Raw genomic sequence first — 25,887 nt, forward strand, 5'->3', positions numbered from 1 at the left:
CAAGCCAATGAATGAACAAAATCAACTGTCAATTTGACAAGTGGTGCAAATGTGATCAATTCCATAGTTGAATAACATGTTATCTGGAGAACTAGCAAGCTGGTAAGCTAGCAGGCCCAGAATCAGAAACAGCTAGGTTAGCAAGCTAAAAGATTCGGCTTGGCAACCATGGACTCAATTGCAACCAAGTAAACTTTCCAATATTATTGTTGTCGGTGACTAAAGAAAGTAGTAGCCTACTACAAACCACAGATTATAGAGCACCATGAAACGCTCCAGAGTCTTTGCTACAAACAGGTCGGCGATGACAGCCGCTGAGGTGTTCCTTTATACTAATATATTGGACGAGGCAGAGGCAAAGTTTCCTGACACCTTGAAGACCACACATGCATTTAAGCATGTATGCATAGCACACAAATGAAAAAAGTTGTTCTGATTAATTATTTTTTTTCTTTTTAGTTAACATCTTCATATTTAATGATGATTAGAGATAAGAGATATTAATTTTCTAATGTGACTGGAGAAAAGTCAAGGACATATGCTTGAAGAGAGCGAGCCAGAGAGAATACCTTTCCATCTGCAGTGTCTTTAAATGCCCATCTACAAAAAAAAGAAGAATTACCAGTTGAAGACAGTGCTTAGTAAACTTGCTGGAGTAATTACAGAAAAGCTATGGTGTGAGGTTATTTTTTCTTAAACTTTTCCTAGTTCGTCTAGTTTGTCTTTCATAGTGTAGTTGCCAGTGGATGAAACCCACCTCTTCACTTTGTAGATGATGACACCAATCAGAGCCACAGCAGCCAGAGCCCCGAGCACCCCCCCGACAGAAACCAGGATCAGCCACAGTCTGCCTGATGGTGGAAAGAGGACAGCAGTGATGAAGAGCAAAGGCATCCACCCTGCACTGAAACTCCCCATGGAGCTCTGCTCCTGATCGCAAAAATGTTTTATGTTTTACAAGAATTACACATTTCTTACATTTTTCAGTAAAATGCAGGAAAAAACTCAATGTTATTCGCTCTCACAACATGTTTCAGTGTCCAATAAATACGTATCAGCTGTAAATGTGACACCAATGTAGTCCAAAGACTAGCGAGTCTACAACTTTGCAAACACAGCCAAACATCCATCAAGTGCGATACAAGACATAGCAAGACAGCTAATAAGTTATAACTGACTAGTGCAACAGAAAGAAGGCCAGCTCTGCATCTGACTGAATAGCTCTTGCCAACGAGTAAAAGCCTGTCCGAGACTGACTCTTGTTCTGTCTCTTGCTTGGTTATTCTCTCTTTTTCCTGTCATTGTTTTCCTCTGACATCTTCCTCGGTTGCTTTTTCACCTCTGCCATGATGTCCATACAGAGAATACGCTAGCTTCCTCTTATAGCTAGCAGAAGGGTCTAGTTGTTATTGTGTGAGGTGGTGCCATAAAGCATTACGTAGTTATGTAGGCGTACCAGGCATGCTGTTGCAGTGGCACAGACGCCAATCTCCGTATTACAGGTCAGTGTATTACCATAATGATTTTAAAGCTGTTATTAAAATTGCTACATAATATTGCTTTAAACCAACAATACGCACTTATTTACCACCTTTTGGGGTATGTTTTCTTAGGCAACTGAACACATAACTGCTGCATCAAAGGAGTATGTGTTGAAATTAAGCTAATGAGTTTTACTGTTGCATGAATAATTCAAGAAAAACTAGGTTAAACATAAACCTCAACATGAATTTGAATAACTGTGGGAATCCTACTGAAAGCTTATCCATGTCATACACTGTACATTCTATGGGGAAGCTGACACTCATTTGTCATTAAACTTTTTTTCTGAAAAGAACACAAACTTCTTAATTTCATATTCAATATCCACCTCCTCCATCACACTGAATTCATATTCAGCTGTTTTTGGCCAGCATTAAAAACAGTTCAGAAGGCCTAAAGATGGCCAATATCAGTCTAATGTGAGGGAGCAAACAGGATGAAGTGTTCTTACCAGTAACTTCTATGTACATCATGCTGGAGCTTTCTTCGCCAAGTTCATTCTTTGCGACGCAGTAGTAACGTCCACTGTCCTCCAACATGATGTCACTGAATTTGTGATTCTTGTCTGATCCTATCTGTACAGATCCAGTTGCAGTCTTCTTAAACCAGGAGTGGTTATACACCGGTGGGTGGGCTTCACTATTGCAGATCAGAGTCAGTGAACCGCCCTCCACTATACGACCAGAGGGACTGACTGAGACAAAGGGAGCCTTTGGTGCATCTTCAAACATAAATACATGAACAAATAAACAATCTTACTAACTAACCAACCAATAAGTAAAGAAATCCCACATACCCACCTGTTGACCCCATCAATGTATTATTATCATGATATAGTAACCACCCTGAATGTTCCTAAGTGTGTATTATATGCAGTATTGTGCTTTGCATCCTCTTACACATACTCACATCTGACACTGAGAGTCACTGCTGGGGAGAGATCGTCCTCGTAGCCATCCACCCCACAGGAGTAGCTGCCTGCATCCTCACTGCTGACTGGGTCTAGGTACAGTGTGTTGTTGATGGTGGAGTTTTTCTTAGGCAGCGGCTGGGAGTTCTTGTACCAGACAAGTTTGGCATTCTGACGGAGGGGACAAGAAGACCTGCAGGTCAAAGTGGCATTCTGTCCCTCGGTGACATTATCGGGGGTCACAGACACCATCAGCTCTGCAAACAAACAAACAAACAAATCAATAGACAAAATAACAAATACATTTGTGGCATCATTCATACCGTCTGCCCACATGTGCAACTGTATTAGTACACATCTTTTTATACTGCCCCAAAAGCTTTAGGTGTAAAAACAATGGAGTCAACTACAGAACCGGGAGGTCGTCCATACCTGAAGTGGTTCTAATGCTTCTCTCACAATATGGTCCCCAGTACTGGACTGGTCCTGAAGGAGTTGCAAAATCAGAATTAAGGATCAGAGTTAATAATGATTGACAATAATCAATAATCCAATGAATCTTATATTAATTTGTATTTGTTGCTTTTAATTGGACTTAGGTTAAAATGTAAGAGTTTCTGGTCGAAGTTCCTGTTATATGAAATGACCTAAGGGAGGTGTGAGTGAGTTTTCACGACCCCTCTTCTCTTGGTTATATCAAAGTGTCTTTGTATTCCTGGGTTAATACCTGATCCTCTCTTACCTGAGACAGTGAAACATATATTGTGAGCTACTTTCATGCAAGTTCATGTATTCACACCAGTGAGAAATAACAAGCCAATTTCTTCCACACAGCAGGTTTCATGCACGAAGCTGGTATGCTAGTAACTAACCAGATAGCAATTAGTTTGAACCAGATCCAGCCTTCAGATCCGTCTGCAGCTCACATGGTTTGTGATTGTGGGCCAGGTGCATGCCAGATTGATGTTTCATCTTAAATATTCCAAACTGCAAGCAGTGCAGTATTTCTGCCGGCTTACAGATTTGGCTCAGATTCGTTTTCCACCCCTCACCCCAAAGCCCCAGAAGATTTGTTTAAAAAACGGTACACTGATTTGGCCCAAATCCGTAATGTGGATCTAAGCTAATAGGAGCAGATATTATTAGAATGAAACAAATGTAAAATTTGTTCTGTAAAATACTGGCCACTTTTGTCTATGTTAGCGCTGAGATGAAGCTATTGTGTCCTTTGCTAGGCTTATTTTAACAGAGCTTAGTAGTTTTACATAACCGAGCTGCAAGGATAGTTGTTGGATTTGCGTTGAACAGTGTGCTATGACCACGCATCCCCATCTCTACAACACGTAGCAGTCGGATAGCTTTTTGCGATACGCTAACTCAGTAAAACTGATCTACATGGATTCTCCTTCGGAAGCAGCCAGCACACCAGCCTTTTTTTGGGGCAGGCTTTTATTAGGGGCAGGCCTTTATTTCTTACTTATTATACGGCTCTTCAGAATGTTCCAAAAAGTTCAGTTGATTTGAATGGGGCACCCCAACGGTAGCAGGTCTGTCATTTCTTGATATTCACCACTGCGAAAAGTTAATGGCCGCTGTCATTGGCAACGGGTTTTGTGCTTCTGTAACAGACTGGTATGAGACTGCTGAAGAGTGAATGTGAAATGTATTTTATCCCCTCTGGGTTTCCGTACTTGGAAAAGGTATTCTGGCTCTCACGTTGTGACTGGGTCACTTCTTGTCTGATTACAAAGTAAACAAGACTGTTTTCACTTCCAAGCCTGTGTCATTCTTATTATATAAAGTTCTAAGTGCCAACGCTCAGTTACATTTCTAATTCACATCTTTCATATCATTCCGCAAGTAGTCCGGTCATTTAACGTAGCGGAAAGTCATTGTAACTTGAAGTCAGCAAGTAATGAGTTGCTACGCAACACCTGGAACTTTAAAGTTCTATTAGCCTGAAGAACAATTTTTCTTAGCGGAAATCACGAAACGGCAACAAAATCATTAAAAAGGGGTATTTTGGAGGAATGTCTTCTTTCGTTTTGTAGCCTGGATGCCAGACGAACTTAGCCCCTCCCACAAAATTTTAGGTCGGGAAGTTCGGTCTGGCATCGCTCCGTTGGGGAGAAATTATGCCCGAAAAAACTTATCAGACCAATCAAATTGTCAGGGCGGGCTTTATACGATGATGGACAGATGATCAACCGTAACGTAATCAACCACGTCACTTGGGTTGAATTCGTTTTCAACCGCTGGAGAACTGAGATATGCGTAGATAGAGATGTTTTAGAAGACATCGACATCGCATTAATTTCGAAAGAGGAACAGAGAAACGCGATCAAGGCATTTGTCGATCGAAAATATGTTTTTCCGTCCTTCCTACGGGATTCGGTAAATATTGTATTCATCAGCTGGCCCCGATGACGACTAAGTTGATCCAATTGAGTGAAGAGGCATTTTTTCCTGGTTTGGTTGAAACACGCCCCATAATCACAGCCCAATGGAGCAGTATCAGACTCATATTCTGACTAGAATTATGAGTATGACATCGTCAGGCTAATCGTTTTGGCAAGTAACTGTATAATAACAAATTCGCCTAGTAGGCTGTAACATTTCCTTTTTTATTGCAAACAGCCCATGAAATTAGCCAACAACATTAAACATGAGGAGAACATTTATTTATGAAATGCATTCAATTAAATCGTGATGTCTGCTTTGTGCTGATGGACTGATGCTGGTAGGCTACAGTAAAATAGGCTTCCGGTACCTTATTTTACCCCCGGCCTGTATTCGGGGCCCGGCCTTTATTTGTCGGTATCGACCACGCCTCGGCTACTATCTGAAGCCCGGCCTCTAATTGAATCCCGGTATTTATTTGAGGATTTACTGTAGTTGGGTTAGCTAGCTAGTGAAGCTAGAGAAGTGACAGAATAATTGATACTGTCACTGTCAGGTTTTTTTGTACTGCAATACCCCTCTTGACCATGTGAGCCCCTGTTTTGATTCTTGTCACTAATGTCATCATAGTGTTATTGTGTTGACCTGAGCCTTGTTTGCTTTCCTTTATAAGCCGCCTGATCTTCTGTGTTTTGGCTCAGTCTTGATTTGACTCCCTGTGATCGCGTTGTGTGAGTTTAGCTTGTGAGTCTTTCTCTTGAGAATTTTGTTACCTGCTTTTGAGTCTTTTTTTCCGAGAAACTTTGATAACCTGTTATTGGATTCTTTTTGTTGGAACTGTTTAACTGCCTAGACTGAGTTTTACTGTCTGGAGGTACTCTGATTTCTTGCCCTGGTGTTTTTGGATACTTTTGTCTGATTCAAGTAAAGACTATTGTTGGAACTTATCTAAACTGAACTTGTCCTCGTCTCTGCATCTGAGTCTCCAACATCTCCCCGTAGCATAGCGGTAGACATCCCGTCTGCCACACAGGAGACCCGAGTTTGAATCCCGGGTAAACATTTTAGTCACTCTTACAAGCAAATATTGCTATCCTAGCTATCTTATTTTGTCCATGCAGTAAATTTAGGTTAACATTTATGTTAGCTTACTATATAGACATATCTGATAGCCACAGCTATTTCGATGAGAAGTATGGTAATGATGTTACAATGTTTGGACTAACAGGTTAATTTGACAAGAATCAACTGTAATTGTTACATAATTTCAATTTCAGCTGGACCAGTCCTGGCCCGTACCTGCTGCAGATCTGTCATGCGGATCGAGGCCAGAGTGTGTTTGGACTAAGGAACGGATCAGTTTGGTGGAAACAGTCCAGATCCAACCCGCTGTCTTTGTGCTCTCTGGATCGTCACCTGTCCTCAGCTAATGAAGCTCATGTCATGTATATGACTTCATATCAGATAAAGTGTGTTCTGTTAATATAACATTTTACTTTGTACTGTCACGCCCGGCTTGGCCGTGCTGGGTCTACCTCACTCAAACCCTGGATAATAAGACTTTGGGCTGTCCCTCTCCCTCCGGTCTACAGGGGGAGCTGTCTGGTCTGGCCAACGTGGCTAGATGGCAGCTGATCGGCGGGGACATTTAAAAAGAGTTCCTGATGTGAGTTGGGTCTCTCTGATCTTCTCGGCTAGCTCAGGGCCTGCAGCTACTGGGGTTGGCTGCAGTACCTTTTTCCTCAGTCCCCTCTGCTATCCATTTTACCACTACACATACACTATGCTGATCTGCACTACATTGATCTTTACTTTTGCTTGCCTCCCATTGACTGACTTTTGTAAGTATTTGATTTGGTTTGCTTAAATAAACTATATTTTGCTATTAACCTTAACTCTGTGTGGTCTCCCCATTTATGTTATCTCCACTTTGAGCCACGTGGACGTAACAGTACCTAAATCCTGGAATACATAGTAGATTTGAAGTTTAATTAGTACATGTATCCAATCAACAGATTTGTACTATTCACGCTATGGAATGCATTCTATTGTAAGAGAGTATATAGAGGGTGATTTCATGCTGTAGTCACACACATTGTGAGTTGTGTTACATTGCTGTCTTCATTTATTCCAAGTGTGACAATACAGGTTAAGCTCAGCACCATATCTGTCATCTTCACTTCATTCCACCTTTAGTGTAAACCTCATCCCCTGATGCGTCTATCTGTCCTTCCCATGACATTATGCCATCAAAATGATTTTCAAGATGATACTAAAACCAGTTGCCTATGAAAACATACCTAAAAAATGTTTACAACTAAAACTGTTGCATTCAAAACAGATATTTAACCCTTTTATGATTACTAATACATTTCTAACATATACCCATCTCCCACTGTCAGACGTACTATCAGAAGGTCCACGAGCACCTCGGGCTCCAGGAAAACCTGGGGGTCCAGCACGTCCAGGAACACCTGGGGGTCCAGCAGGTCCAGGAAAACCTGGGGTTCCAGGAAAACCTGGGGTTCCAGCAGGTCCAGGAACACCTGGGGGTCCAGCAGGTCCAGGAGGACCACAGGGTCCATGTAACCCACTGGAAGTGGTGTCTGGGGCGTTAAGAAAAATGCATTTCAATTTCCAAGTGTAATATTGACTACGACTGCAGTATACAACTGCCACTCTATATTACATTTTCTGTTTATTTTTCTTGATATATACTTTTTTTCTATGTACTATTTAAGTTCTCTTACACGTCTGAGTGAGCCCTTACTCTCCCAGCTGCACTTCAGTCACCTTCCCAATCGCCTGCACGTGCATCATTCACATTCACCTGATAACGCAATCACCTGCACCGGTTTCCCACACTATCTACACTCCTCACTTCTCTGTCGGACCTCGTCAAACTACGGATTCACACCGATGACAACAGCTCCGGCTTTCTCTGCCATCCTGCGACTACCAGGTCGCTCTGTTAACTCCAACTTTGGACGGGCGATTTCCACATTGTCCAGGGCTCCAGTATCGCAACTCACAGGCACTCAGTTCCCAAACAATCTCGATTGGTGATTTCCACATCACCGAAGCCTCTATTCAACGATCCCCAGGTCGATTAGTTATTCATGTTTACCGTTCTGTTTTCTCCCGCGCCCCTGTGCCTAATTCTACCGTGCAGCGCTCCAGCCTCACGAGGTTTTCCTTAGTTAAAGATTATTTACTTTGCTTTGCCTGAGTTAGGCATAATCTTCTGTGTGGTACCTGTGTTGGACGTTATCGTCAGTGTTTAGTTCTTTTGTGTTTCTGAATTCTGTTTTCTTTGTTACTTTGCCTGGCTTGGCTCTCCACAATAAACTGATCTAAATCTATCCTGGCATCCCGTGACAGTAAGCTCCCTGCTGACATTTTATTTATTTATTTTTTACTTTTGAAGCTGTATCTTGAGCAAGCAGTCTTTTGGCAACTTCACACATCTGTTTCTGCTGAACATGGTGTTTAGATGGAAGAAGTAGCCTTTGATGTTGGAGTAGTCTGACAAACTAGTTTGTGCGGGAGGTGTTTGTATATAAAAAAGACTGTTCAAATATGGTGGGGTTGGTCTCAACATGAAGCAAAAGAGACATGATCATACTTTACGCAAAGGTGAAATGGATGATGCCTACGATATTTGTATGTTTACCAGCATTCTACAGTAGCCCAAGATAGAAAGATAGTGTGTCACTCACATCTGAAACTTTTTTCAATTAGTGTTCTTGTTGTGTGTACATATTGTGTTCTTATTGTGTACATATTGTGTTCTTGTGTGTACATATTGTAAATTAGGTGAAACCTGGTCATCATCAGGAAACCTAACTATTTAAGAATTGAAATCATACGTGCTTGTTTCTATTGTTTAACAACATTCATTTCTTTAGCTACATTAGTGCAGGCCATTTGAGTCATCCTTGAGAAATCAAAGCCTAGCCTATGCCAGATTTGATGTTTGAGCTATATTAGTGCAGGCCTAGCCTAGCCTAGCCAGATTTGATGTTTGAGCAACATTAGTTTAAGCCTAGCCTAGCCAGATTTGATGTTTGAGCTACATTAGTGCAGGCCTAGCCTAGCCTAGCCAGATTTGCTCTTTGAGCTACATTAGTGCAGGCCTAGCCTAGCCAGATTTGCTCTTTGAGCTACATTAGTGCAGGCCTAGCCTAGCCAGATTTGCTCTTTGAGCTACATTAGTGCAGGCCTAGCCTAGCCAGATTTGATGTTTGCATGGAGACAGACACTTTACTTCCATACAAGTGCCATACAAAAAACGTGTACACGCATCATCATCTCATCATCATCTCATCGCTCTCCAATATTTTGAACTATAAACGCTTGGTTTCCAGGATACATATTGCTAGGGTGACCAGATTTGAAGTTTTGACATCTTTTTTACATGCAGATGTCATGTACTATTGTAAACGATGCAACTAGTGGAGGCGGCAAGGTGCTCAGTGTTGCCAGATTGGAAATGGCGTATTGTAATGTAACAGCGAGGTTACGCACAGGGGCGAATCTAGGTTCCCACTTTTGGGGTGGCTAAGCCCCTAGATAAAACCTATTATTTTTCCTGTGACCCAGTACAACTAGGGGGGTCTGGGGACGTGCTCCCCCATAAAACATTTTTGAAAATATCCTTTTAAATAGTGTCCTCTACGGGGCTTTAGGAAGAGAAATTAACAAATTTTGATTTTAAATATGGCACAACAATAAACATATTAAAGACATCTGCTGAGATAGGTGCTAATTATACTGTAGCATGGTAGGGATTTGCAGCTCAAGTGAGTAGGTTAACGTTGTAGGCTAGAGTTCACCAGCTAGTTATAGCTGGCGGAGCTACTGAGTAGGGCAGCATACCCACAGGATCAATGAACCGGCATGATAAAAGAGAGCCACGACATCTATAATTAACTTGTGATTTAACCATTTCTTTTTTTTTTACTATTTAAAACTTCATGTGCTATACCTTTATATCCAGCAGCTGATTATGGCAGCTTTCACCAGCTTGGGTCGGACAGTCGCTCCAAGTCTGTTTACTAGACGTTATGACCGTCTGTCTGCACGCTCGCGAGGCTCACTCACTCACTCACGACCAAACAGAGCCGTGCACTTGCCACCACAGTCTCAAACAGGCGGGATTCCTGTGCTACTCGAGTCTATTTTATTTCTAACTCTAAAAATTAAACAAAATAAGTTCACTAAATAGGTTGTTAGGTGTTAATTTGACGATCTCAAAATAAAAATATATATATTTTTGGGGGGGCTAAGGAAACTTTTGGGGGGGCTCCAGCTCCAGCTCTATCTAGGGATAGATACGCCACTGGTTACGCACCATGCCATTCTTAAAATTTCTGTCCAGGTGTCTCACATCCTCAATCACGTCACCAACCAAATACAAGCCATCACGTAATTGACGCTACATTCATCACAGTATCAAAGGCACAAAATGATCGCATTTGGAGGATAATTTTCCTATCTGGCAACACTGGGAAGGCGGTCGACCAATGACAGTTCTCTCTACAGTCAGAGCTCGCGCAAGAAGGTGGAACGTAAGGGAGATACCCTTTCCAAAACTTGTAAGGACGTAATAACTAGTTTGTGAAACACCCAGAGAAAAACAAATATCCAACGAGGCAAAATCCCGGACGTTTTTGGAATCCCTGCCGGACGCATTTTTTAGGTCTCGAAAAGAGGACATGTCCGGGTAAAAGAGGACGTTTGGTCACCCTACATATTGCTCCTTTAAAGTGTTGAGCACTACAGGATAAAATACATAAAGCCTGAAGAACACCAGAAGCCCCCTGTCTGCCTTTGAATATTGTGTATGTGCCAACACCTAATTCATCAGGCATCATAAAGCAACGTGTCAATCTGTAAGCTGATGTGACAAGAGGCTTCCAGACAGTGGCGTAGCGTGGGGTGTGCGGGGTGTGCGGACCGCACAGGGCGGCCAATTGAATGGGCGCGGCCAATACTATAATTGTATAACTTTCTTGTGATTTTTTTTTTTTTAATTTTTTGATAATAGTTGTTTTCCCAAATGGCCGAATTTAGTATATGGTGCTGGTATAAGGTTTTGTAGTGGCGCGGTCTCCCTAGCAAAGTGTTAGTTCAACAGTTTGTAAACAATCTCCCACGACCTGCGCGTGTGAACATCTTGGTGGAACGTCTTTGTGTTTAGTGCCAAAGTTTACTTACTGGACTGCACTCTGCAACATTTTCAAGCAGGGTATCCTAAGTTTTAGAAGAACATTATACACATAGATGTGTCTACTGGTTGTTTTCATATTTCATATCAGCACTCTTTACACACACATAGGTAAGGTAATACATGCGCTGAACTTTTCGTGTTAATATGAGTCAATATGAACTCATGAATATGAACTCGTTCATACAAAGTTGCACAGGCACCCTGAGGGTTTCTACATTTTCCCATTATAATTGTATAATTTAAATCAAGGAGACTATAACATCAGCTAGATAACTAGCTATCATTTTATGTAAATTGAACTCTTCCATTTAAATCGTTTAGGTTATTACAAGTTTCCTTAGCTAGCTAGTTAGCTAGCATAACTAGGTAACCATAGCAACCAGCTCAAAGTGGATACGTTTGTCCACACCGCCTTCTTTACCATGCATTTAACATATGAATAGCCCTCATTTGCTAACGGGTGGGTCGTTAGCAGCTGTTTTGTCACTCAGAAAATGAAATGTGCAAAATTGTAATTCTATTCTCCTTACAAAGTGCTAATTATTATTATTTTTCGAACTGTATATATATTTAAAGTAGAACATTCAAGGTTTCTGGGGATGTTCTGTTTATGACGCTAGGACAAAAACTCGCGGAGCTTCAAAGGCATATTGACAACAATAACAAAAATTCGCACCAGTAGGAAATCCTCCTTGAAGGGGGGGGGGGGGGCAAATTTGGCTACCGCACAGGGCGGCCAAAACCCCCGCTACGCCACTGCTTCCAGTCCTCATTCAGTTTAATATTTAACTGTCCTGTCAACGGGATTATTTTCTATGTTGCAGATACTAAATCACAAAGACATTAGAAGATGAATCCACAAGTGTTTGTGGTAAAGGAACCATGATTTCCTACCTGAAGCAGACAACTGGGATACCATTAACATGATTGCAGTCAGCTTTGTGAACATGGCTGTATAGTCCTGTGCAAACATCACACTGATTAGAATGGACCAGGCTGATTATTTCACTCACATAATAATACATCCTAATGAAAGACTTTTTCTATCTGGTCAATGTAAGGTTGTAATGTTCTTGTTAACTGATTGTAAGCGTATAGTTCTTTCTGTTGTCACTTTAGCCAAAGACCAACAAGCATAATTCTGAAATAAATAAATAGATGAAATAAAATTCAGTGGTGCACAGATCTGAACTTTTAACATAAAAGTAGGCCTATCAGGCCGTCTTTACTGACCTTGCTCTTTCAACACTATCATGGATATTTATTTGAAGTTCAAAAACATGTTCCTACCAGAGGAGAATGCAACTGCTGAGGATGAGCTTCTCGGACATTCTATGCTTAAGTGGTTTGGAGTGTCGCAATATGAATCACACTGATGTAAGATAAGGCTCAGCGTGTACTTCCTTTGAGTGCCTCCTCTGTCACACTCATCGCTGACGTTGCATTCATTTTCATACATGTTATCCACTTGACAGATACAGTGTGTTTTACCAAAATGCTTCACAAAATGAAAAAGAGTAAATAAAAATACAAATATTAATAATAATAATAATAATACAACAACAATAATAGTATTGATAATAATACCTGTATTATAATATATAATAAATAGTATAGCATTGCTGGTACAGTGGTTAGCTGCCCTTCAACCGTCCATGTTTCATTACCAGACACTGCAGAATGTAACTCGCTTTAGATAAAAGTGTCTGCTAAATACTGGACCTTTATATAATATAATAACATATAATATTATATAATATCATGTGATATAATATAATGACTTATGCCCTTATGAGAGAAAATGGCTGAATACTGAGAAGAAGTGATGGAACATGAGATTACTTGCTAGCAAGAAAAACCTCAAGATTAAAAAAAAAAAAGATATTCAAGCATACATGCACTGTTGCTAATGGTGACCTGCTGATATTAGGGAAGAGTGTGCTTTGACTGAAAAAAAGATGTGCATCCTGTGTCATGTATCTGATTGTGACAAGTTTGCGCAACTTCTTCAAATTCAAACAATACGTTTTTAACTTGCTAGAAGGCCTGTCTTTGAACACAAAGCCATGGGGATTAAAATGAACTAAGTCGAGTTGGCTTATATCATTTCAGAATGAGTCATTAGATATGGCTGCATGTGTGTCTGTGTGTGTGTGCTAACCCAAACCCTAGAGGAAAGGAAGTGTGTGTGTGTGTGTGTTAAGAGTAAAGGATTTGGCCTATACCCTTTCAGTATATATGTTTCTGAGCAAACTGAGAGTTGGCCTTCACTGCTGTACAACAAAGGAGACACCTATCTGAAGGTAGACATCAGAGGAAGGATATGACTGCATGAATGCCTGTTTCGCTTTACTGTTTTTACCTTAATAGCCCACTAGATGGCGATGTGGCTCTGGTTGGGAATCCCTGCAGAGTGAGCGCCTCCTAAACTGCAGAGCTTTTAGGAATATCATGTAACACATTACTGCCAAGTATTGTCCCCATCATGGCAAAAATGTTATCCATTTCACCCAATTGTGAACACTTGCCTTTATGATGAATCTGACATTCACCACAAATGCACCACTAAAGTCTTTGTTAGGAAAGGATGTGTTACGACCCTGGCGGGTCAAGGCCCCGCCCCATCATATTTGCATGCCTGTTCTGTCTCTGTCTTTACAGCAGGTGATTGGAAACAGGTGTATCCTTGATGGGCTAGACTACAAAAGCCCTGATCAGATGGCAGTCGGGAGAGCTTTGGATTCCCGGCATTTGGTTATCGTTGGTCAGAGATTGGATTTTGGATAGTGATTGGATTTTGGTCGTTGGTCTTTGGATTGTCGTCGTTGTTTGTTTTGAATTACCATTTAACTGAATTTACATATTTAGTTTCTATTCACAACACTGACATTCACCACATGTTTGCTTATACTTAATAAATAAATATATACCTGTAATCATTAATAAATAACTTTGTTTCATGCATTTGAGCCGTGCACGTAACAGATGGCAAAGTAATGTGTGCATGTACATGCATGCATGTATGTGTGTGTGTCTGTGTGTGTGTGCGTGCGCGCGTATGTGTCCTAAAAATATATAATTTTTTGTAATTGTAAAAATTTAAAATTGTAATTGTAATATTTATTGCATAGTAATGTATAGGCTGGAGTCTGTGTGGGTGTGAGGTGGGAGCACAAGGAATATGAAATTTGACACCAAGACATTCATGAATTAAACAGATTTATTTTTGCCTGCTACAATGCAAACATACGCCAGGGGAAAAAATTAGTTAATATGATAATTCCCTAAGAGTGATTGTTGTGAATGATTGTTTTCCTTAAGAGCAGAAAAAATAATAACTAAATATGATCACGTTTTTTTCACTAAGAGAAGAACAACTCTCTCTCACCCATCTCAGGAAGATAACATGATGACAGCACTCATTCAGTGTAGACACAAAATACAACTGAAATTTACCAAAATAATTTAAATATCTAACAGATTTAATTGTGCCCATTATGATCTGATTTCACGCCTACTGCCCCAAACACCTACTGCCCCAAACACCTACTGCCCCTCACACCAACACATATATCAGAGTTAACTTTTGTATTTTTGTAATTTGTTAGCCTCGTTTCCATGTCGCCAACTTCATGGCATGCACAGATCTCGAGTCCGGACCTTAACCAAGCTTGGATCCATAGCAGAAATTGATTGTTACATGGTAAGAGGTAAATGTGCAAAGTTACATGCTTTTATCACATAAGTGAACACTTACTCTTCTCCTCTAGTTGCCTCCTCCAGTTCTTCTTCTCCTCCTCCCTTTTCCTTTCCTCCTCCCTCTTTTCCTCCTCCCTTTTCTTAACCCAGGCCTGCCTCTCCTCCTCTCTTATTCTATCCCAGTCCTTCCTCTCCTCCTCTCTTTTCCTCTCCTCCTTCTTCCTCTCCTCCTCCTTTCTCTTCTCTTGTTCCTCATGTTTCTTCCTCTCCTCCTCTAGTTTCCTCTCCCAGTCCATCCTCTCCTTCTCTCTTTTCCTCTCCTCCTCCCTCTTTTCCTCCTCCCTTTTCTTCTCTTGTTCCTCATGTTTCTTCCTATCCTCCTCTCTTTTTTTCTCCCACTCCTTCCTCTCCTCCTCTCTTTTTTTTTCCCAGTCCTTCCTCTCCTTCTCTCTTTTCCTCTCCTCCTCCCTCTTTTCCTCCTCCCTTCTCTTCTCTCGTTCCTCATGTTTCTTCCTCTCCTCCTCGCTTTTCCTCTCCTCCTCTCTTTTCCTCTCCTCCTCCCTACTCATCTCTTGTTCCTCATATATCTTCCTCTTCTCCTCACTTTTCCTCTCCCAGTCCTTCCTCTCATTCTCTATTTTACTCTCCTGCTCCCTCCTTTCCTCCTCCCTTCTCTTCTCTCGTTCCTCATGTTTTATTCTCTCCTCCTCGCTTTTCCTCTCCTCCTCTCTTTTCCTCTCCTCCTCCCTTCTATTCTCTCGTTCCTCATACATCTTCCTCTCCTCCTCTCTTTTTCGCTCCCATTCCTGCCTCTCCTCCTCTCTTCTCTTCTCCCAGTTCTTCCTCTCCTCCTCTCTTTTCCTCTCCTCCTCCTTCCTTTCCTCCTCCCTTTTATTCTCTCGTTCCTCATGTATCTTCTTCTCCTCGTCTCTTTTTCTCTCCCAGTCATTCCTGTCCTCCTCTCTTTTCCTGTCCTCCTCCCTCCTTTCCTCCTCCCTTCTCTTCTCTTGTTCCTCATATTTCTTCCTCAACTCCTCGCTTTTCTTCTCCCAGTCCTTCCTCTCCTCCTCTCTTTTCCTCTCCTCCTCCTTCCTTTCCTCCTCTCTTTTATTCTCTCGTTCATCATACATCTTCCTCTCCTCCTCGCTTTTCCTCTCCCACTCCTTCCTCTCCTCCTCTCTTTTCCTCTCCTCTTTTTTCCTTTCCTCCTCTCTTTTCCTCTCCTCCTCCCTCCTTTCCTCCTCCCTTCTCTTCTCCCGTTCCTCATGTATCTTCCTCTCCTCCTCTCTTTTCCTCTCCCAGTCCTTCCTCTCCTCCTCTCTTTTCTTCTCATTATCCCTCCTGTCCTCCTCCCTCCTCTTTCTCTCCTCCTCCAGCCTCTGTCTGCCTACTTCCTCAATCCTCTTCCTGTCTTCCTCACGTCTCTTTTCCTCTTGTCTTTCCCACTCCTTTTTCAAGGCCTCCTCTCTCTTCCTCTGTTCCTCTTCTCTTTTCTTTTCAGCTTCCTGTCGTCTCTTCTCTTCCTCCTTCCTCTTCCTCTCTTTCTCCTCTTCAATCTTTCTCTGGGCCTCCTCGTACATATGATCAGTGTAGTGCTGTCCACCATTGGTCGCTACCATCTTATCAATCTTGGCCAGCAGACTGGTCACCTGTGTACGGTCCCTCTTCGTGTTGTCAAAGGTGTGGTATCTGTTCTCACACTGGCTAATTAGCTGTCTAAGCGCTGCGCTTTTCTTTATATAATCCTCCACTGATATTTTGATAGAGTCCTCACCAGTGAATAGAACCATGGAGTATTTCAGAGCCAACTTGGAGAAGGTTTCCTGAATCCACTTCATGGTGTTGCGTTCCTCTTCGGTGAATCTCACACCCAGCCTAATCACCAGCAGGAAGACGTGGGGTCCGGGAACGGTCATGTACACGCACCTCCCAATCTCCTTTTTCATTTGCTCGTTGGTGAACAATGTGTCGAAGAGTCCGGGAGTGTCGACCACCTCAACCTCTCTTCCTGACACGTTGGCTTTGTTTTTCTTACACTCCCTTGTCACTGATTCAGGTGAGTATTCCTCGCAGAACCTCTCAGCGCCCAGGATGGTATTCCCAGAGGCACTCTTCCCCACGCCTGTTTTACCCAGCAGCACAATCCGCAGAAGGGATCCAGCTAGACAAAAGAAACAGAGACTGTTAATACTGTAAATATATATAAATAGTAGCCTGATGTGTTGGTTTGGTATAAGTCTGTTCATAACGAAGAGCAATGATTAAGCCCATTGTAGTAAAGTCAGTTCTAAGGTAGAGTCATCATTATGTAAAAGTAAGGTTGTGACATTAGAATATTTACTTCAAGCATATCACTTAACCTTTCCAACACGGAGCTGCCCCGTGGAGCAGTTGGTGCTATTTTTAGCAGTTGCATTTAAAAGCTCAGCGAGTTTTTGTCCTACAGACATAAAAATAACACCCAGAGAAACCTTGAATCTGTGTGACGTGGCCACAACTAATTTGAAAAGACCCCGTTTCACCTGTAAACAAGTCCACGTTTACCTCATACATACAGCTGAACACGATGAGGGAAAATGTATCCACTTTGAGCTTCGCCTTGACCAAGCCGAGGATATTTGTGATGAGTAAGTTGTATTCGTTTGACTAGCTCTTGTAATGAATGCTGTTGATTAACTTATAGCAGTCGTTCTCAAAGTGTGGTCCTCGGACCACTGGTGGTCCGCCAGTGGCCCGTAATGGTCCGGGACGGCCACAAGTAAATTATTGCGACATTTCTAACATACAACTCAGAACGAAGAGAACACAGTCAGTAGTAGCCTAATCTATTAAAGAGTTGCCTAATCTATTAACAAGGTCATGGATTGGTGGCTTAAGACAGGGACAATGAAAAGAAAATTAAATGAGAAAGCCTCTGACACAGACAAGGAGAAAGTGTAACGGCGAGATGGTTCAGCCGCAGTGGGCATCATCCCACTGCAGAGCTTCATTCAAACAGCGTTTCTTTCTCCCGCTGCTGAGACAACAAGATGATAACCATATTCTGTGTTGTGTGACGTTGGATAATGACAACTCTTAATTATAAAAAGTTGACTACTAGGATGGCTATATTAATGCCAGTCGGCTAGCCTACTGTTGGTAGTGAATTACTCCGGTTGCGTGGTCGGTATGCACATCCTTGTGTTTATTGGTTGTGTTGTGTGATACATTGGCATGTCTGAGTGTGTGATGGGAGTATGAGGCTGTGAGCGAACTATAGTTTGTAACATAACCAAGTCATGCATGGAGCAGGGTTCCAGATGCTTTGCCTAGCGCATTGTCATATCTATAACTAGCCTATCGGTACGAAAAAAAAGGAGTGCCCAGCCGCGAAAATCATGTGCCGCTAACAATTGTCTTGCGCCGAGTCTGGGTAGGGGCCTGTTGTTCCGGGGATATACTATTTAGTTAGATGGTCCGTGAGTATTTTTTATTGGCTAAGTGGTCCTTGGTTTGAAAAGGTTTGAGAAACACTGACTTATAGGGAGTAAAACGCATGTCATATTATGCTCGGAGTTCTGAGTTTAGGCTAATACTGTCAACTCGGCAAGGCGATTTTGAATCATATAAATTACTTCATGTCGCTAAGACTATTCTACAGTAAAAAACATATCATGCTCAGAGTTAATTTTATTAGGCTACATACGTCGGTGTTTGGAGTTTGTTGTCTGCGCAGAATTTAATATTAGGCTCCCGTGAAGTAATTACGCTCCCGTTGTCTTTGACAGACAGGCCATAGGACATGACAATGGGGAGTGGCAATCGCAGATACATTCAGACCTAACTCATCAATATTCATTGTGGTTTAGGTGAAGAAAGAGTCACTTTCTAAATTACTTATAATTAGTATAGAAACCACAAACACTTTCTGAATGCTAAACTCACCTATGTGGAGATAACACCTATGTTTACAAGGTTCAGAGTAAAAGAGTTATTTGACTACATTCTGTTTACTCTCATTTTATTATTGCTGAGGTATTCTAGAATATAATCAATCAATGCCACTTTTGCCTCAAAATATCAGGCATGGCAGAATACCTAACAGAGTCAAAAACAGGCCTTAGTGTTGGAAGTGTTAAAGTGGAGCATATATGTCTCCAAAAGGTATGGTTGGGGGTGCAAGGGGAACCATAGAAGAGTAAAAGTTTATATGAGGAAGTACATCCATTTTTACAATTGATATGCAGGCTTGAAGGGAATTTGGGTTCTTAGACCAGCGTTCAATAGCTTTTTCAATTTGATATAAATATATTCTTTGCTAGTTCCGTGATACTATGAGAGATGTAGAAAGGAATATATCCACACCAAGGTACTTAAACTGCCTTACTATTGGAATGTAGGATGGCAGGGGCGTGAGTGATGATGCTGAATTTAAGTGCATTAATGATGATTTAGACCAGTTCATTTTATACCCAGAAAAAGAGCTGAATACATCAAAAGTGGATAATGAATGTGGAATTGAGAACCCTGCATTGCTGACATAGAGTAAGATATAATCAGCGTATAAAGATATGGCATGGTGGCTCAGTTGCTTGCACTGCTTGCACTGCCGCCTCACAGCAAGAAGGTCATGGGTTCGATTCCCGCATGGGGTGCTGTTGGCTCTGGGGGCAGGTCCTCCCCAGAGTGCACAGTGCTCAGGTGGGCAATCTCCCGGGGCTTTCTGTGTGGAGTCTGCATGTTCTCCCTGTGTTCACAAGGGGTTTCCTCCACTAAGGACCCCAACAGAAAAAACATGCAAAATAACAGAACACATGTCCATCCCTGACCAAAGATGTACAGTTCACTTCACTTGGTCCCCGGGTGCTTACAAGCTGCCCACTGTTCCTGGGGGGTCCTTGAGGAAGGACGGTCCACCGTGACCTCAGGCCTACCTGCGCGCGTGTGTGTGTGTCCTGTGTCGCCTCCAAAATTTCTGAGACAATGGTTCAAGAGAGAGGGAAAAAAGTAATGGGGAGAGGGGACAACCCTAACGAGTGGAGCAAATATTGCCTGTGTAAACCATTGCTGAAGGATTGGCATACAATACCTTGACCATCTTAATAAACTGTGGATCCAATCCAAAAGTGTCCAGAGGAGTCCAAAGATAATCCAACTCTAGCCTGTCAAAGGATTTTTCAGTGTCTAGTGACAGGACTTCATCAAATGTACCTGCCGCATGAATAATATGTAGAAGGTGGCGCACATTATCAGATGCCAATCGGGTCTTAATAAATCCAGTTTGGTCGTTATGTATCAATTTTGTCAAATTAGTTTCTAGGTGTGTCACAAGCACTTTATCATAGAGTTTGATACCCAAAGAGAAGGGGTAGGGGTCTACAATGACTGCATTGAGAAGGGTTTTTGTTTGGCTTGGGAAGCAATGTGATTATAGCAGTATTAGCACCTGATCTGAGTACACCTTTATAAATCGCAGTATTGATCATGTCCAACCGTGGTTGGACATGATCAACCAAGAATGCCCCAAAAAGCAAGATATAACTCTGGTATTATACAGTCCCAGCCCAGAGATTTCCCTTTCTTCATGTTGACAAGAGCCTTTCGTAACCTCTTTAGGAAGATGGGGGAATTTAGTCTTTTGGAATCGTGTTTGGAGAGAGAGGGCAAATCCAGACCATGGAAAAAGTTTTTCAAATGTTTGAGTCTAGTGTTACTTCTGATTTATATAGATTAGAATAGAATGTTTTAAATGCTGAATTATTTTCACCAGGCTCAGTTTAAGTGCGAAGGTGTGATTTGATGGTCAGGATGTAAGAATATTTTTCATTATTTTTAAACCTTAAAGCTAATAATTGGCCTAGATCCATTCAAGTAATATGTTCTCCTAGTTCTATGTGTCAAGGACTCTGCCCTCTGCCTCAGTAAAGAGTTAAACTCAGTTCTTGTTGCAGATATTTCGCCTAGTAAGGCCTAGTAATGTTTATTTTGAGGAGTCTGCTTTTTTTAAGATGGGAGGAAAAAGATTGATGAATCTCTTATCAACCCCTTAATTGGACCCCATTCTGGGGTCCCCTACTGAACCTCTGAGAGTTTGCGTTTCAGCACTACTAAAGAACCCCTGGTTTTAGAGTTCAAAGTGAGTGTCAGCAGTTCTTAAATGGGATTTTTGTGCATGAAAGCATCATCCACTTGTTGTCTATGTAAGAGGTCTAAGCAAGCAGTTCACTTAATCTGGCTATTCAGTCCATTAACATTCCAGCTAATAAAATGTAGATTAGCTTTCAGGAAATAATTGGTATACATACAATGCATATGAGGTTGAGCAGTGCAGCAATCCAAATGTAAAAGCAAATAAAAACAGAGAGATATCCATACCAACCCTGATAACCCTGTTGCCACAACCCTAGCCCCCTCCAAAGAATGGGAGAGAGCTTGAAAAACATCCACACCCTTATTAAGAACATTAAGAACAATTGTCACGGAACGCACAGACTTCGAGATTGCATACTTGAAACAGAGTTTATTTTGCAAATGGAGACAACCAGGGACACACAGCACAGACAACATGATGTCGACACGTAGATGCTGCGGCAGTCACAGGGAATACAGTCACTACTCACAGAGGGGCGCAGGCTCGTGGCCCTGCCGAGACCTAAGAGGGCTGGCGATCAGTGCGCAGAAAAGAACACTGAGAGGCAACCTCTGTATGATCAAAACTATAAACGCCGCTGTGGAAAACAAAACACAAGTCACACTTGGCAAAGGATTAACTGAACGAGAATTAAGCACGAACACCAAACAGGAGCAAAAATTAAGCTCAACACAAGGCAAACTATGACGGCGGTAGCGATAATCCAAGATAGTCAGGCTGCGGGAATTCTTAGGGTTGTGAACCGTAGAAGTGCAATACCAGACACCGAGTGACGGGAGTGAGAGGTATATGTAGGGGCTGTGGCAGGTGTGGGTGATTAGGAACCCGGTGAGTGTAATGCAGGTGTGCGTGATCAGTACTCCGGTGAGAGTGAGCGAGTGGAAACTAACGGGGGCGTGGCTGGTGCAGGTGTGGGCTCTGACGTGACAATAATAATAACCCACGTTAGAGACCCTTCTTAAAGAGTCTAGTGTACCCCTAAACGTTGGACCTGTGATACTTGAGTAGAGCATCATCCTGAAGTTCCCGCAGCCCCCCACCCATCATTATAAATATCAGAGGATACTGCAGTAATAACAAAATATAAATAAATAAACATTTTGGTTATTAAGAGTTTGAAGGTTAAAAACATAATAATGACAAAATAGCGAAAAGAAGGGGAGAAATTGCCATGTTAACTTCATTTACTAAGTCACACATAGAAGATGTGGGAGCTGTGGCGCAAGCAGCAGCCCCGACTATGAAAAAAATGTACTGAGACAGTAGATATGGGTGCAATCGCAGCGGTGGGAAATTTCTCTTGGAGCCCTCTATGTTCAAACAAAAGTCTTCGTCTGGATTTAGTAACTGATAGACCTAGTATGGTACGAGCTGTTAGTGCTAGTAAAGCTTTAGAAATGCTTTGTAGACATAACAAAACATTGCCATGTCAGTGGACTCGAGATAAGATTCGATTAACTGAATGGACACATTCCACCTAGACTACAAAGGAAACGATTACTTTGGCGTGTATAACACACCAACCGGACCTTGGCAATGCGATTGGCAAACGCAGGAAGCTATTAAACCCACAGGGGAACGTGACGTTCAGCTCATTAGCCAAAGGTGTGGGGAAAAATGCGTTAATCCTAGCCAAACTGTATGCCCGAGAGAGAACGACCCCCGTGTTGTGGTACCCATGCCTGCAGTCACAGTGAATTCGCTAGTCTGCCTGTCTTTCCTAGGAACCGGAAACAAAGCTCGGGACTTCACATTGCAATAATACGTTAACTGTCAGAGTAACAAGCACACCCCTTGTGGCACCTAAATGGAGTAGGTGAAATTGGTACCAGCCTCACATGGGAGTACCAGACTATGTAGGTAACTTACCCTGTGAGCAGGAGCCGGGTGAATGTGGGTGCAATTGTGTGTAAATCGTGATACTGTCTTTGCGAGGGCCACCAAGACACACTGGTGCTGTCCTTGCAACAGCAACAATATGTTGGTAATCTCACCCGATTGGACAGGCATCAACCATTCAACACAAAGGCAGATCAATTAAGTTGAACACCTAGGGGGCGCCACACAAAGGGTAGTGTCCTCCACGGTGGTCAAAGTAAAGATAATCCACAAATCAGTCTCGTTAAATATATCAGTCTCATAAAATATATTATACTATCAATTTGGAACTCTGATTAATAATTCAATTAATAACTACAACCAAAGTTACCTTACTAATAGTATGGTTGAAGGTCATTAGAATTCTGAATAGAAGAGGTTGGCAACGTCCATTCTTGTGTAACATTAAATAAACCAGCGTATATAAATCAAAGTATTTATTTACACAATGATAAGAAAATAACACGCAATATGTAATCTAGCTAAATGTAACTAACCAATAAATTGAAGGAATAGGGGATATGTGTGTGAGCTTGTGAGCTCGGGGTTGCGCTGTTAGGAGCGCGCCCGAAAGAATGTTCCTTTGTTTGATCACCGTAGTTCCGCGTGCATGTGTGTGCACGTACGCGAACATACATGTGATGTGAACAAGGGCGAGTCTATATGCAGCGCGAAGTTCGAGTATTCTCTTCGCGTGTGTGGCTATGTGAAGGCCAATGTATATGTAATCGTGCGCAGTTAAGATGCCATGTTTAGAAGAGGGAAATGGTTAGGGATGCATGCAAGACCCGATGTGTCTGAGAAGCAATCCTAACGATAACCCTTAGATGGTGTGGCGAAGCCAACTACCAGTTAACAATGAACATATATATATAAACAGTTACGTTCAGTAAACAAAACATATGAAACACATGAACAATGGCATGTAAACAGTCTTATGCTTAGCCAGGTTGTGAATAGCTAGGATAGCTAAATGCCCAGTTAATGTCAGAGTTACCAGTCCTTTATGAAAAGGGTCGTGCTGGCGAGTCCGATGTTGAAATGGCAGAGAAGAGATGATGCCGTCCGTAAATGGAGAAAGTTGTCCTTGCTGTGATGTCTGTTTCCCTGCAGTTTAGGTCGGAGGATTTGATCGCTCAGAACGTTGCAGTCTGCCTTTTGTTCCCGTTGTGTAGAGTTAGCTAGCAGGTCTATTGTTAGCTGCTTTCCTCTGCAATTTAGCTAGCAGGTCTATTGTTAGCTGCTTTCGCTAAACTTACTTCATCTCATTTATCAGTTCGGTGACTGAGATCTTAGGCGTATGTCGGCCGTAAGAAGTGAGAACAAAGAGAGTAGTTCTTCACCGTGTGCAGGCGATGCCTGAGGTGAGAGGAGGTCAAAGAGGCTTGCTCCTCGGTCGATGTCCGGAGGGAGAGAGGTGAAAAGGTCCGTGCCAGGTGGGCGCCGGCAGAGAGAGAGGGTCACATCTGGGGAGATGCGGCTATTATCCACGCTCAGGTGGGCGTGGTTAAGAAATGCATCAGGTTACATTTTTATGACAGGTAAAGTCTGACGTAGGTTCCGGCTGAAATCAGACGCAAGCTACTGATTAAAGTCAAACACAATGGACCATTCCAGGTGTACCTACATCCCCCCTGTGGTCACGGGATTGCACCGGATGTGTGATCCAGTGAGCACAACTGTACATAGTCCATGTGTGGGAAAAGTTCATTGGTCAGACAGTCAAAGTTGTAACATCAGTACTGGGCATTTGTTGATACTATCTATCCTGGCTAAGCAGGTACAAAATCATTAAGTTACAAAAGACAAGATCCAAATAAACAGTAATGACAATGACATAGCATACAACAAATAAACCAGTGGGTCATCTACTCATCAGGGTTAGTGAGAATAGGAAATGTTAGTGATGTCAACTTGTTAGGCTGAGATGCAGAGATAGTGGCACCTGATACAATGATAAAGCCATTGCTGGAGAATCCAAGAGTGTGTTTGTTGGACCACTCAATAGATTGAATGACAATACTGACTAGTAGATGGCTAGTGACTGACTAGTCTTGGCAGCCTTTGCTGTTTTTGACCTTCAGGCAGGTTCTGCTGCGGAAGGGTGTCATCATGTTCTCAAAATCTAAAGCTCAAATGGCTGTATCATGGTTTTGTGTGGCAGTATGGTAATGTCCTAACCTTGTGTTGGATGTGGACATGTGCATGACTAGCTTTGTCTGGGATGTATGAAGCTAGTGTGCTACTGCAGTGGTTTTAATGAAATACCAGTTCAGACTGATGGAAGTTGCTGCTGTCGCTAACAAATCCAAGTTGGCCTATACAACTACAAGAAAAGTGAGATCCCTGGGCAAGCAGTTGTCTTACTGTCAGTGCAGGGTGGCTTGTGTTGTTTGGCAGACAGTTAGTTATTAGCGAACCTGACTCGCCTGACTCGTGGCTCAGGGGTGTAACGCTCTGGGTAACCATAGTCAGAGGGGCAGTCGGAGGCACTATCACTGTCTGGGGCCTTGTGGCCATGGTCTGAGAGACGGTCAGTGTAACGGTAGTCATCATCCGACGAATCTAGGGGCAGGTCATGTTTCTGGGCCATTATTTCTGAATATGGCCTTCTACTGCTTCTAGGGGATGTATTCCCATTACGACGCTGATGATGGACATGGCGGTTACGCTCAGTGTCCCTATGAGGCCGTTTGTCACCCCCCTTTGATCTCTAGTGAGGGTGAACTTGTGAGGCAGTGAATTTGTTTTTCCCCTTTCTTTGGAATTTACAACAGTTTCCCAAGCCATCTGTGTCATCTTCCTGATCTCATTCAGTGAGGGGTTACCTTGATGCGTCCTGAGGGAAACGTGAGTGCGCACACATGGATGCAGGTTTCGCAAGAACAGAGACTTGAAGGTGGAACTTTCTTCTAAGCCTGGTGCATTCTTGCCCTGGAAGTATGCATGTCTCAAACGTTTATAAAAATCCCTAGGGTGTTCTCGACGGGAGTGTTTAATTTGGGAGAACCAACGATGCGATCTCGTCAGCGGGAGAAGAGTATTCTTCTTTTAAAGCATGACAGAGCTCGGCGTAATCATCTCTGATACGGGGAG

The 25,887-nt window shown here is 42.4% G+C and overlaps 1 protein-coding gene across 1 annotated transcript; it reads right to left on the reverse strand.

Moving 5' to 3' along the window:
* Window positions 1-531: 531 nt before the first annotated feature.
* LOC122129854 (golgin subfamily A member 6-like protein 22) lies at window positions 532-25,384 on the reverse strand. Its single transcript, XM_042704594.1, has 7 exons — window positions 25,212-25,384; window positions 14,842-17,021; window positions 7,261-7,445; window positions 2,885-2,938; window positions 2,452-2,623; window positions 1,994-2,263; window positions 532-851 (listed from the first exon to the last, which is right to left on the reverse strand). The coding sequence occupies exons 1-7, from the start codon at window positions 25,382-25,384 to the stop codon at window positions 694-696; spliced, it is 3,192 nt and encodes a 1,063-aa protein (XP_042560528.1). The 3' UTR covers window positions 532-693.
* Window positions 25,385-25,887: the final 503 nt, after the last annotated feature.

Source organism: Clupea harengus, unplaced genomic scaffold, assembly GCF_900700415.2.
Source record: "Clupea harengus unplaced genomic scaffold, Ch_v2.0.2, whole genome shotgun sequence".
In the NCBI taxonomy this organism is placed as follows: domain Eukaryota; kingdom Metazoa; phylum Chordata; class Actinopteri; order Clupeiformes; family Clupeidae; genus Clupea; species Clupea harengus.

Excerpts from the sequence above, each read along its gene's own strand:
- LOC122129854 (XM_042704594.1), bottom strand. The coding sequence starts at position 25,384 with ATGGCCCAGAAACATGACCTGCCCCTAGATTCGTCGGATGATGACTAC. Across the intron at positions 2,939-7,260 it reads TGCTCGTGGACCTTCTGATA|GACCAGTCCAGTACTGGGGA; the intron begins GTACGTCTGACA and ends CAACTCCTTCAG. Across the intron at positions 2,264-2,451 it reads AGTGACTCTCAGTGTCAGAT|ATGCACCAAAGGCTCCCTTT; the intron begins GTGAGTATGTGT and ends TTATGTTTGAAG.